Source organism: Schistocerca piceifrons, chromosome 5, assembly GCF_021461385.2.
Source record: "Schistocerca piceifrons isolate TAMUIC-IGC-003096 chromosome 5, iqSchPice1.1, whole genome shotgun sequence".
Lineage (NCBI taxonomy): Eukaryota > Metazoa > Arthropoda > Insecta > Orthoptera > Acrididae > Schistocerca > Schistocerca piceifrons.
The window spans coordinates 159931342-159946033 of NC_060142.1; the positions used below are offsets into that span (position 1 = coordinate 159931342).

Sequence of the window (14692 nt, forward strand, 5' to 3'; positions counted from 1 at the left end):
AATACCAAATAAGGTATTTGCTCTTTCAATAATTGATCTGTTTTTATATGCTTATAGGTTATCCAAGTCTGCACAACGCTATCGCGATTCTTAAAGAGATGTATTTGTTCTCTTTTTTCGATGTAGATAACATGAAGATGCCTAAATAAGGCGAAACGCGTCGTTGAAAAATAAAAAAATAAAATTGCAACCAAGGCTGTTTCTAACCAGTGATACTGTTTGGACCACGCTTATCGATGCCAAGCGACCCCGACCCCACTTTTGGCGGTGGCGAAGCGACTCTATGGTGAACTACAGTGATATCATCTGCCTAACATGATCGAATCTAAACATCCAATTACGAGGTGAAGAGTGGTCTGGAGAAAGGTACACCACCCATTATTTGACTCTGACGCAAAAGCAGCGTGGTATGTGGTTGTCAACTGGAAGTATGTGGCACACAAACTCTTTATAGCACCCACCTGGCGGATTCACCACTTACTGGTCATCTCATTAGGTGGATACCGACGAACACTGTCTCAACTGTGGAGATGCAGGGCAGGTGTGGTACCTTGTGCACCAGGTTTTAGCCTATATTCTAGGTGCAATGCCATTCCATATCGGAGCACATATGATTCTTCTACCAGACGAAACGTTCTACCCCAGGGCTCAGATGAATGCAGTCTTGTGGATCCGCGGCCAGGCAGTGTACCGTGACGACCCCAAACACGTTCTTGATTTCTGGTGTTATCTCCATGAGCGGCACTCGCCACTACCACAATACAGTCATCATTTTGAAAATTACGTATGGAGTGTCTTGCACCATCTACCGAGTAGTTGGAACGCCCCCAGCCAGAGAAGTTGATATGACTGATTATGTGCTTTAACGAACGAACATGGTGCAAGACGGACTGAAACAAGAAGATACGCCGGGCGACCTGGCGTCACTTCCACCGTGTCCGTTACTGCTTTGTTTTTAGTTCTTCTCCTCAATGTCCATTTAGGTCTCACCCTCCGACTTAGCACAGCGTATCACAGGTCTTCCCGTTTGGTTCTTCATGTATATATAAAAAACGAAAAAATAAATAAATGCGCAGTTGTTGATCTATGGCTCTAAGAAGAGAGAAAAACGATTGACGAAAAAGAAATGAATGTGGCCATATGTTAGGCACAACATTTGATACATGATTGTCAGTAGTTCACAGGGCTGATAACAGCATCCGTTTCTCATGTTTCAGACTCGGCAACATGGGCTTGTATGCGGAGTCGTGGCTCACGGAGCTGTTGGTAGCCCTGTCGCTGGTGACAGTGGCTGTGTACGCGTGGTTCTCCAATTCGTACAAGTACTGGCAGAAAAAGGGAGCGCCCTACCTGGAACCACAGTTTCCTTTTGGCAATATCTACAAGAGTTTTGTGGGCAAGCAGCCCATGCCCATGGATGTCACTGACGCATACCGGCAGCTCAAAGGTAAGACAACTCATACAAACATTAAATAACGGAAGAATCGGAGCTATCTGAAGCTACAACTCAAAGGCTGTAAATATACAACAGTTTTTGTTGTAAAATAACATTTGCCTCATAAGAATGTGATCATTTATTTTTTACGAAATATTGACTGAACTTAATACTCTGTAATTTGAGTTTCACGTTTATTTACGAGACGTAGAATTGCTTCAGAAGTTGTAGCTTCAGTGCAGCTTATTAGAAATAGATTGATTATTATTAATTATCTGTCCCTTAAACTTACAGTTTTTCCCAATTGTTTCCTAATGGGCGTCTGCAGCTTCTCCCTGTAAACTGACATTTCCCCTTCCCCAACCTGTACTCTTACCATCAACCTTGACGTTACCCTTTCTGTTAAAAAATTATGGTTGAAAGTTCTCATGATTTCGATGATATAAAACAAAAACGTTCCTCTCCCAGACGACGAAAAACTTGATTCTGTTACGGACGACTGAAGGGAAGGAGAACTACGCATGACATACGCCGCCTGGCCATGGAAGATTTGGTTTACGAAACGACAAGGCAAATCTCTGAGCGTGATCCCGTTTAACTAGCAACATTTTTTGATGAATCCCGACACATAAGAGAGAGGGAGTTCAAATGGTTCAAATGGTTCTGAGCACTATGGGACTTAACATCTGTGGTCATCAGTCCCCTAGAACTTAGAACTAGTTAAACCTAACTAACCTGAGGACATCACACACACCCATGCCCGAGGCAGGATTCGAACCTGCGACCGTAGCAGTCGCGCGGTTCCGGACTGCGCGCCTAGAACCGCTAGACCATCGCGGCCGGCAGAGAGGGAGTCATCCTATCTTTTGATACCGATACATCTGTAGAAATGGTGACTGGGTAGTTATGCTGTGTGTTCTCCGAAATGAAATAACGACGTAAGACAAAAGCTACAAGAAGTTTGATGATCCATGTGGAGAAAGAAGAACCTTTAGTGCACTGCTGACTTTCCATTTTACTTTCAGTAACAGCTGTGTCTCGCATACTCGTACGAAGTATGAGCGGTGTTCAATAAGTAATGCAACACATTTTTTTTGTCAAAACAGTTTGTTCTTATTCGGGATTTCAGTACTCCATATTATTCTCACTATTTTGGCTAAAATATCCTATATTTCAACGCAATCTCCGCTGAGCGCGACGCCCTTAAGCCATGTCACTGGGAGGGAATGTGTGCCAACGTGGTACCACTCCACTGGTCGACGTCGGATCCATCATCCACGTGTTGTTTCCTTCGGAGTGCATCCCTCATTGGGCCAAACAGACGGAACTCGAAACATGCGAGATCCGGGCTGTACTGTGAATGAGGAAGGACAGTCCAATGAAGTTTTGTAAGCTCCTCTCGGGTGCGAAGACTGGCGTAAGACCTTGCATTGTCATGGAGAAGGTGAAGCGCCCGCTAAACCCGTTGGGCAGAACAGGTGATTAGGATTGTGGAAAGGGCCAAATAAGGTGTCGGTCAGTTTCACTCAAAATTGTAATTTGTTGTAATTTAATAACACCTTTAAACCAAAACGGCACATAGCCGAATCTTTACAACTACGAGTTTCAAAATACAATTCTTTCACGGCTGAGGGCCTCCAAACAAGAAATGTTAAAAATCAACAAGATAAAAATGCAGTTAAAATAGCAAAAAAATTTTGCCTCAAGGCAAAAGTAGATAGAACAAGTATATGCATGGTGCAATACAAACGGCTGAAGGCCACACTTAAATTTCAAAATTCTAAAATATATTACCATAATCTTTTAAGGCAGAAGGCAGCAATGTTTTCGCTTAAGGGGAAATTTTGAGAATAAGGCTTTAAGCGGCTGAAGACCCACAGCTGATTTTCCAAAAATTCAAAAATACCTTAACCTTTAAATTTTCAATTGCAGAACACACACTAAATGAAAAAGCAACGCAACGACAATAACTAAATTTAAGAATATGGTTTTAAGCGGCTGAAGGCCCAAAATTGATTTACATAAATTGATTTGCATAAAACACAATAAAAAAATTTCTTTTAAAACATTGGCTATAATAGATTACCAACAGACCATTAAACACACATGAAAACGACAGTACAGACAACGGCACTCAGACGCCTCCAGGGGGGGGGGGGGGGGGGGGGGGGGGGGGCTGCCCTCGAAACATCAACATGTGAGACAGGTAGACAGGTAGTGGGCTCAACTACACTTGATCCGTCGGTAATCCAACCAAGAGACAGTCACAGACCAACCGACCAAACGACTTGCTCGCCACCAATCGGTACATAAAACTCAAAGACCAAACTCTTACGGACGTAATTATCCACAATAAAATATGTATTAAGCTGACAAAATTACACACCATGTTGGACAGCGACAACAGGTGAGGTAAGGACGCTGCCTGAAATTGCGTTAGTGGTGAGGGCAGGTAACCGGAACACTAACGGCAACAAGGCAGAAAATTCCGTCGGTACACTTGAATTTGAAATAAGGTAATATAGTTAACTTCACCAAAAAGGAACACTGCCTGAATTTATGTCAGTGGCCAGGGCAGGTAACCAGAACACTAATGGCCACAAGGCAGAAAATTCCGCTGGAGCACTTGAATTGTAGTGAACCAATATAGTTGACTCCACCACACGGTGGCTCGATCTCACCACTGCAAACTCGGTGTTGCTCACAGGAAAAGCTCCCCAAGAGCGAACCAAAGAAACGAACGACACAACGTGAGCTGAAGTGGCTTGAGTACTTTAAGACACCACTCAAGTTTGACGTATTGGGTCGGTGAGCCACAAAGCTCGTAGCGATCGGACAGCTCCATACACGCTCCGTCACTGTGCAGGGACCGCCAGCGGACCCAGCTGACTGTACCATACGGAGATCCTCCCTGGTCCGCACTAACCAACCGACTCCTCTCAGAATGCCGGCAACATCTAAAATAATCGTCAGTGGAAATAACACAAACTACACACACAACCTGACAAACACTTGCATGAAGACCTGAACGATACCCAACAGTAACTAAGCACGCACGAAGACAAATCGGGAGTCGATGCACACACACAGCCGACTCAAGAACGATCGGCGAGCCAAAACGCTTCGTCGGATCGGACGACCGACCGACGATCCACCAAGACCGTGGCCCGACTCAAGTGATGCGGGCGGCAATGGTCGGGCGAGCCATGTCGACGCAGACCTTACAGCTTCAAACCAACTGCACTAGTGCCGCATTGCAACTCCCCAACAGGCAAGTCCGAACTGCGCTCCAGACGCGTTCCAACTGACTGGCAGACCCGAACTCGCTACCCGAACTCCATCAAGACAGACAACGACCGGTAAGTAATAGTAGTCGAGGAAATGAAATGAAATGAGCGTTTGGCGTCAATGTCCGGGAGGACCCTTATGGGGCAGGTCCGGCCGCCTTGGTGCAGGTATTCATTCGACGCCACATTGGGCGACTTGTGCGCTGGATGGGGATGAGATGATGATGAAGACAACACAACACCCTGTCCCTGAGCGGAGAAAATCCCCGACCAAGCCGGGAATCGAGCCCGGGCCCCTTAGGACGGCAGTCCGTCAGGCTGACCATTCAGCTATCGGGGCGGACAGTCGAGCAAAGATACTACGAGAGGGGATATATCGAGACGCGCTGCTAACGCCGCTCACGGTCAGGCAAAGCAGCAACTTAGTGACAGTAATAATTTAAATTAACGTAATGAGTTGGAAGTACATAAAAAACAGGGTGTAAAATACATGATGGCGGGAACACGAGCCACGCACGGCTCAGAAGGAGAAGTTCATTTGTATTTTTTCGGCGAGGAACAGACAGAAGTCGTTTTTTCAATTTCTTGAGGGTAGCACAATACACTTCAAAGTTGATCGTTGCACCACGAGGGAGGACATCAAACAGGGTAACCAGCTCAAAGTCAGCGAAGAGGTGTTTGGCGTTACTCCATGGATTGTCGTTTTGTTTCCGGTTCAAAATAATGAACCCATGTATCGTCGCCTGCGACGATGTTAGACAAAAAAATTGTCGCGAACAGCCTCGTAACGCGCAAGAAATTGCGCACAGATGCTCCTTCGTTTCTCTTCACGGTCTTCTGTTAGACGGCCAGGAACCGATCGGGCACACGCCTTTGAGTTCCCCAACTGCTGGAGGAGTGTGTCAGCACTACCAACGGAGACATCTAGTTGTGCAGCGAGTTGTTTGGGTTCCATCGATCACCTCGAATGAGAGCGTCTGCACATCCCAACGTTGCAGGAGTCACAGCTGTGTGCGGTCGGCCGACATGCGGAAGATCGGACAGGTCTGCGCGACCTTGTTGCGGTGACAGCTGTCTTGCACAACGACTCACCGTGCTTTCGTTCACTATCAGGTCCTCGTAGACATTCTGCAAGCGTCTATGAACATCTGCGATGCCGTGGTTTTCCGCAAAAAGGAACTCGATGACAGCTCTCTGCTTGAAATGCACCTCCATTGCAGGCATTTTGAAGGCTACGTAAAGCGCCACCACTTGTCGGAACTTTATAAACTATTGGGGCTGAAGCGGGAATATTCAGCGATGTTCCACAACAAATTCCGCAGATTTTCAATCGAAACTGGCCGGGAAAATAAATGTGTTGCATTACTTGTTGCACGCCCCTCGTGTCTTTCTTTATGACAATGACAACAGTCAATTTTTAGTAGCCTCTTAGGGAAGGTAAGATGATCAGTGCAAAATATTATTAATTCCGTTTCAAACTTACCATTTACGTTACCCTATTTTTCATGACATAATAATCATAGTTATTAATAATGACGAAAAATTAAATTAGCAGGTCTCGCCCTTCACCATCCGCATTCCAGTTATACAAATGATAATTATTCCAACTATCATGTACCTATTTTTTTATGGAGAACACTGGCTATTCTCTCACTACTTTTCTTCGACTTGGATGTGTTTAATGTTTTAATGTACTTGCGAACATTTTGGAAACTACTATAGCTTCATCTTCAGACATTATAATCAGTTACCACGCTAAAAGATGCTGAAGGAGGTTGACAGGATATACTTTCCATGCTAAAGTGCCCAAAATGAAGTCATAGTAGTTTCCAAATTTTTTACAAATAAATTAAAAAAATAAAGACTGATGACTGCTAGAAAAGTAGGAATGGAAGATAATGCTTCGAATAATATAGGCGGACTTCAGTGGTTGAACACATGCAAGGGCTGCTCCCTGGACTGAAGACAGGTATCAAGCTCGACAACGTCACACGAGTTTTACTATCAAAAAGTTGTGATACTGGTTGTGGGTATCAGCGAGGAAGAGAGCATGTGTCTCCTGATACTGATAGTACTCTATGGAGGGCAAAAGCACAGTTTACCTCGCACTTCATGTATTATCTTGCGTCTGATAAAATCCATAATACCCACACTGGAAATGTAGCGTGTCTAATCATGGCAATGGTCCTGGTGTACATGGATTTATAATTAAGCATCTGTGGCTCTCAAAGCGTCGTACATCGTTAGTCTCCTTGTACGAAGAACGAAAAGCGCACTAAACGCTAACCCAGGGCTTTGGTTAAGAACTCTTTGATCAGTGAGGACGTCTTTTCTTTGTACCGTAGGTTCAGTCCCGTTGTTGGAGCGTTCACGGGTGCTGCTGTTAGTGGTCCTTTCGACGATTTATGTCGATGTGTTGTATACTGTGTCCCGCTTTCGTTAATATATTCAACGCGCACGGCCTCATTGGTTACTGGAATACGGTTATGGCTATCAGATACGTCACGAAACACATATGAAAAGGTAGGGAAACGTTAGTGCATAACTTGGTGAAGGATAATGGCTTCTGGGAGCAAGTCCATTCATAACAGAGACTCTACAGCCGCTCATCTCACAGTCCGGCCTGACAATGCTCTCGTATATATTTTAACATAAAATACATCAAGAAAGCTACGAAAGCCACCAGATATCATGCTTACCGTTTGCTTCGAGAGTTCCGTGAAGAATAATTTGCTAACATTCGTTTAACAAGAAGTTTCTCATTGCATCATCTATGGCGCTAGGAAGAAGGGGTTTAAGGGCTGTATCTCAGGCCTCTAGCCGATATCCTCTCATACGTTAAATACACTGATGTTTTGTGCCATGGTTGTGAGGTCCCCTGGTCGAATTTTATTGATATTGTCTCCCTTAAGAGTACTTTGTGCTGAAACTTCTTTATTTAAATGTGTGTGTCTATAGTTAAATTGCAGAACGACTGAAAAAAAATGTTCAAATGTGTGTGAAATCTTATGGGACATAACTGCTAAGGTCATCAGTCCCTAAGCTTACACACTACTTAAATTATCCTAAGGACAAACACACACACACACACACGCCCGAGGGAGGATTCGAACCTCCGCCGGGACCAGCCGCACAGTCCATGACTGCAGCGCCCCAGACCGCTCGGCTAAACCCGCGCGGCAGAACGACTGAGAAGATGAAACTTCTACGCTATTTGATTCTGAGACAGCTGAGTAAAACTGAACATACTGAGCCCACTTTCTCTTTACTTTTTTTTTTTAATCATGTCAACACTGACCCATAATATTCTAGCGGAACGCAACCTACCTGTTCAGAAAATTACAACCTGACTTCAAATTATTAATTCAAAAGAATGGCTCTGACTAAAAATAAATCTTAACAATAACCTATACATTTCACTAAGCACTTACCTCACAAAAATCTTCATTACGCGAACTACTGCAACACAGCGAGCGTCAGTACTGTCAGCTAAATAAAAGATTCTAACTACTAAAGCCACTAACTACTAATAACCATGTGGTTAGCAAAAGAAAGATTTTGTTGCAAACCAAATAATGTATTTTTTTTACCTTAATAACGTGACATCCAATTCAAACACGAATATAAATCGTCATTGACATCTAATACAAAGGTATATAACCATGAATAATATTCAATCTCCAGGTCGAACATGTACAGATCGTTAACCTACGCTAACACTTCAGACCTCTACCCTCCATCAATGCTAACTTCTCACATCTAACATCCATCACTGCTGGCTGTTCACCTCCAACTGCGCAACAGTACTTCCATCACTGCTGGCGACTAACTTCCAACTGCAACAACACTACTGGCGGTTAACTTCCAACAACGAGTCCAACCAGCCACAGAGTCTCTTACAAAGAAAGCGCAGTCAGAGATCCAATGCAAAGCGCTACACAGCGCTGCCAACACAGAAGCAGCCCACTTACAGCGCGTACTACTTTGATGTTACACTGTCTATGTTAATTTCAATGTTATATAACGTGGGACCTAGTTGTATTACATCTATTTGACGTCACGCAGCGTGGACCGCCATGTGGTGGTACCTCTTAGTGCTAGCATTTTGTTGTGTTTCAAATCTTGTCATCAGTTACTATGATGCGGTGCCATCGAGATATAGAGGTCCTGTGGCGTGTGTCACAGCCGTGTCACTAAAGGTCTTATGAGTGCCGTCCGCCATCTCCGACAGGGAGTGAGCTACTATTTCAGTCATTCTTATCTTTGCATTTAAATATGCAAGCTTTCGAAATCACATGACACAGTTAAGGCCTTTAGTGGGCATCTTTTCACTGACGTATTGACTGCCTGTAGGCCCTGCTGGAGGTGAGTGTTCCCTATGTATGTTGGGCAAGGCAACTAGTGTGACATCACAGGTTCGTTGTGGTGCACGTATTTCTCGTGTGCCCCATTATGCCACGGCCAACATGGCATTATGTGCAGTGGGTGTCTGTTTTGTTCATTCCATATAAATTGTAAGTTTTACCTATAATATGGTTGCTCATGTAGCATGTTATTTAATGTGTCGGCTTTCTTGTGATAAGTTTTTATTTGATTTTACTTGTTAGGTGTATTTATTATTGTATTTGGACTTTGGATTGCATCCGTTAATATGAAGAGACTCTTATGTGACTTATGTCCGCCTGCTTAGATGAATGGTAACGTATTTGCCTTCCGTGCAGTGGGCACAGGTTCGAGTCCCAGCCGGGTTGGAGGTTTTCTCCGCCCATGGTCTGAGTGTTGTGTTCCCCTCATCATCAGCATCATCATCGTGACACAACTCGCCCAATGTGGCGTCACCTGATATAAGACTTGCACTTCGGCGGCTGAACTCGACCCGATTGGGACTCTCGCCCATCAATTTTATGTGACTCATTATCGTACAGCACGTTGTATGTTACTCTTGCGATAGAGTGGCCTAAAGCATTGTATGACCGAAGTACCATTGCCCAGTTTTAAGGGTACATAATTTTTGTCACTGAGTTGTAGTGTACATCCCTGACTATATTTTTATGCTACTGTAAGATTGTAATCTCAACGAATTCTCTTTTATGGGTTTCAAGATAGCAACTTATGTTGCCGTCGTAATTTCCCAATAACGTGTCAACATAGCGATCTTGACAAGTAAACAGAAAATTTTCGCATAAAGATTGCAGTACAAATTGCAAGTAGCCTGTTTATATTTTTATATGTTGGCAGCCCTATAGACTGTATTAATATCGCTGACAGCACTCTGCGCGCTCGGTAAGAGACTCTGTGGTTGGACGGACTAGCAGTTAGCGAGCGGATGGCTTGGACATGTGTTCTTCGTGGAGACTCAGTGTTGGTAGGAAATGCATTGTAAAATGAGGATGGATGTAGTTGGTAATGTTTGGGTAGTTGAATTATTGACAACTATATAACTTTTGGAACTGGATGTCACATGAATAAGGTAAAATCTTCTAAATACATTGTTTGCTCTTCAACAAAATCTTTCTTTTGCTAACCATAGTGACGGCTGGGTGTTGTGTGATGTCCTTAGGTTAGTTAGGTTTACGTAGTTCTACGTTCTAGCGGACTGATGACCATAGATGTTAAGTCCCATAGTGCTCAGAGCCATTTGAACCATTTTTTTGCTAACCATATGCCTCCTAGTAGTTAGAGTCTATAACAGTTAAAATCTTTTTATTTGGCTGGATGTAGTTACTGCTTGCTGTAATTGCTGTAGTTCGTGTTATGAATATTTTCCGTGCGGTAAGTGACTTATGAAAAAGTATCGGTTATTGTTAGGATTTCTTGCAATTCAGGACCATTCTTTTATGTTAATTATTTGAAGCCATGTTACTGTATAGCAGTCAGATTGCTTTGGGCTTGTATATTGTGGGTAATAAAGGAGTAGGTCAAGTCTGAGTTGCCTTTGTCAGGGAAAATTCTGTAGATCAGTGTTGAAAAGATGAAAAAAATAAGTAAAGAGACAGCAGCAGCGGTTTCACTCAGTACTTTCAGTTCACACTCAGTAGTTTCAAAATTTGTACATCACCTCCTGTACCGACTGTTCATTTCAGGTAACCACTAACTTTCAGACATTGTTCACCGATTCCTTCTGAGTATTTTGGTATAAATGACGCATGGCCTCTGCCAGCTCGTTACAGAGTGTTTCATATGGTAACTTGTCCAAGTTAGCTCTGTGTGTGTATTGCACTGAAAATAGTGGACAATAATGCAAATGCCGAGGGTACACACCGTGTGTCTTACTTCCGTTTAGTCACGGTACATGATAATCGCAACAGTAATTCCCTTTTTAACTGGTTGCCCTCAAGTTTATATTCAGTATTGTTCGGTTTTGCCTAGTGTTTATTTCCCGGCAGTGTTAGTAGTGTGTTAATAGTGATACAGAGCAGTACTATCGATGGATTTACTGATGGCGAGTTGGCCGATATGCTCCTGGCTTATGGGTTCAATGAATGCGATGAAAAAGTGGCACAACTACGCAAAGTTGATCTGTCTCCACAGCGACACCAAACCCCTTAAGCTTTACACTGTGTGAGGTGCCGATTGAACTGTTAGCATGTCCCTAAAATGCTATAAACCCAGTCCCCGGTGACCTATAGAGAAGGGAAGCTCTCCCATAATGTCACGCAAAATTTAAGAAAGAAAACAACGTCACACAAGTAGGAGCACCTTATTAAAGGAAAATTAATAGGTGCGCCCAATCAAGCACGAAAATATAGGTACCGCACCACACATGTACATACTCATGTTAATGAAGGAGCTCACCTATCTGGAGCAAAAACAGCCGGTCACTGTGATAATTTGGTTAATTACCATAAAGCATCAACATGTGAATTACAGTCTCAGATATGTATGTAAACATTTAATAAATGGATAAGGGTTAGTAATTATGGCATATAACCATGACACAAGTGAGCGAACACAATAAAGTCATAATAACAAAACTAAAATGCGGATATGGCCAACGACTGCAAGAATCGTAAGTGGTTAAAGAAGTAACAAGGAAAAATAAGTACAAACACCAGTAGAATCGCCAGAGTACACGATGGAAGCAACTGTGAATATTACCACTGTGCAAATAGCCCCTGATGAAAGCATTGCATCCTCCTCGATTCGGTGATTACATCACCAAAACATTTTACCATTCTCACACAGTCTGAATCTGGAAGACGGCTGCAGTAATGACTGGAGATTCTGAGTGCATCCTGTCCTTCATACTCTGTCTCATCCGTCGCCTGGCAGTGAGTTTATTACTCTTCCTTGTCTAAGCAGCAAGTCTACTCTTCAAATTCCTAGCATTATGGGTTACCTCATCAAAAGTTTAACAGCAAGTGTCCGCTGACAACTTTTTGTAATTCTGCTAATTCTGTCGGTGTAGGAATCTCGCTGAGCAATTGTAACAGACCCTGCAAATTACCTTCTAGTAAAAATTTTGCAAGTACGTTAAAAAAACTTTTTCTCCCGTGATGACCTAACGTAGGGAGCAAGGCAGAAAATCTCGCCCACGCTCTGCCAGGATCCTGTAGCTGAAAAATCAAAGGGCTTGCACTTAGACACACACAGGATATTGCGCTTTCTGCAGAAATAATTAGTTGGAGCCAATCACTCAGTTTCTTGGTCCAGGTGGTTTGGGTCCACTGACGCACCGCTACCTGCTAGCCCTGACCGCTGCCCATCACCCCACACTCTGCTCTTTTTCCTTCTGTATCGACAAGGTGAATGCTGCCATGTGGCAGGGCGCAGGTATGGCCTGCCATGCCTACACACACTCAGACAGGTCGCAGGTAGGCGACTCGTTCAGTAGGGTGGGGAGGGGGGGGGGAGATTGGGGTTGGACGACTGGTCAGTGTGTATAGATCCCATGCTTTTCTCAGTCTGTTAGCTTTCCAAAAGGATTTCTGCAGGCAAGGTACATAGAAGTTATTGCGACAGGTAGACCAACACTTGCACTGACCGGAGTGCAGAGATCACCCACAGCAAATTCTGCACTTTCTACAAGCGCTCAGCTCTGAACATGCTCCTCCTGGTCCTTTTAAGCAAACTTCTATGTCGCCCAAGCCAGCTACGAAGCTTTCTGCTCTGCAGAAAAGTAACGAGTTCCTCGCTGTCACAGAAAGAAGGGAACAGAAGAAGTAATTAGATAGACATTCAGTGATAGTACTGAATACTGTCTGCAGCGTAAGAGGTAGCCTACGTTGGTCATGGGGATGTGCCTACAAAATTATGAAAATGGAAATGCCGTGTGGCTAGGGACTCCAACGGGTAGACCGTTTGCCTGGGTCAAGTCTTTCGAGTTGACGCCATTTCGGCGACTTGCTTGTCGATGGGGATGAAATGATGATGATAAGGACAACACAACGCTCAGTCCCCGAGCGGTGAAAATCTCCGACCCAGCCGGGAATCGAACCCGGGCCGTTAGGCATGACATTCCACCGCGCTGACCACTCGGCTACCAGGGGCGGACAAATTATGAAATATTTTGCGTGACATTTCGGTGCCTACTACATGAATCCAAATCATGCATTTCATGTTGTTCATTTTGGCGATTACATATTACAGGTTTTTTCAGTGTTGTAAAGGTATTTTCTCACAAACATAGGTCATTGGGTTAACAACATGTATAAATCATGATAATTTTATTACTCTGAAATGAGCTACAAGAGACCGTGGATCCTTACAAATACTCAGAATGTACGCTGGACAACCTCGGGAAGTTTGCAGTGGTATTCTGGTTCGCCCTGTACATTAATAACGTGTAGACGTTCACGACCGGTGTCTTAATTAATGAAAACTTCCGAACAAAGAGGCCGTGGTCGAACAGTAGAAATTTTTCCTCCTGACGTTTCGTAGCCAATTTCACTCACTAAAACATCACAAGACAATCAAGAAATGAAAATGAGATACGACGTGGTGTTAGTTCCATTAATGCTAAACACGAAACAGTTTACATACCAACTCATATGAATGGCAGGTAACTTGCACGTGTTATTAATGCAAAGCGGTATTAAACTTCGGAGTAAATCTTCCTCATCACAAGTGTCTTACGTGTTTCTAAACAGCGGCAGTAAATTAAGTTTCGTCCACGAGGAAACATAGATGATTTAGTTACTGACGTTCTTTTTAGTATGTGTTAAAATATTGTTGTTCTTTCTATCCATGAGACGCTTTCTTCAAGATGGGCATAGAAATTCAAAATAAATACAGAAAGTATAACTGGAGACGCAAAATCAGGGACAAGATGATAGGAAATGTATTAAGATATCAGCGAATTACCTCCATGGAACTAGAGGGAGCTGTAGAGAGCAAGAACTGTCGGAGAAGGTAGAGATTCTAATGCTTCCAACAAATAGTTGAGGACATGAGATAAAGAGGTTGATGCAAGAGAGGAATTCAGGGCGGGTCGCATCAAAGCAAATTAGAAGAATTACGTCTAAAAAAAATGTGACCTACGACACATATGGCTAATTAATATTGCAGCATAGTAACCTAAAAAGTACCGATACGGTAAGTCAGATATCCCTGGTGGCTCCCAGTGACGTGAGGAAAATTAAATATCGCCCGTTTTTCGGAGTTAAGACCAGATGTGAGTTTCAATGTATTCTACCTACTGAAACTTCCTAGGAGATTAAAAGTGTGTGCCGGACCGAGACACGAACTCGGGACCTTTGCCTTTCGCGGGCAAGTGCTCTACCAACTTTTTTATTTTTTTATTTTTTTTAATCTCATTTTGTTCGTTTTTGTTCGTTGCATCTGCTCGGTGCGGACGTCACAATACACCCGTTTCAGTTCGTCGTTGATCCATTAACTCAGTTTTTTTATAGCAGAGGGCCATCTAACCCTCTGGCCGAACACGCTGAGCTACCGTGCCGGCTACCAACTGAGCTACCCAAACACGACTCACGCCCCGTCCTCACAACTTTACTTCTGCGAGTGCCTCGTC

The 14692-nt window shown here is 43.6% G+C and overlaps 1 protein-coding gene across 1 annotated transcript in view; it reads left to right on the forward strand.

Moving 5' to 3' along the window:
• The first annotated feature begins 1227 nt into the window (after nucleotides 1–1227).
• Nucleotides 1228–14692, forward strand: part of LOC124798827 (cytochrome P450 6k1-like) — a 109985-nt gene continuing 96520 nt past the window's right edge. The window contains exons 1-2 of the mRNA XM_047262357.1: nucleotides 1228–1447; nucleotides 12376–12495. Of these exons, the coding sequence (XP_047118313.1) occupies nucleotides 1228–1447; nucleotides 12376–12495 (340 nt within the window). The remainder of the gene's footprint in view (nucleotides 1448–12375; nucleotides 12496–14692) is intronic.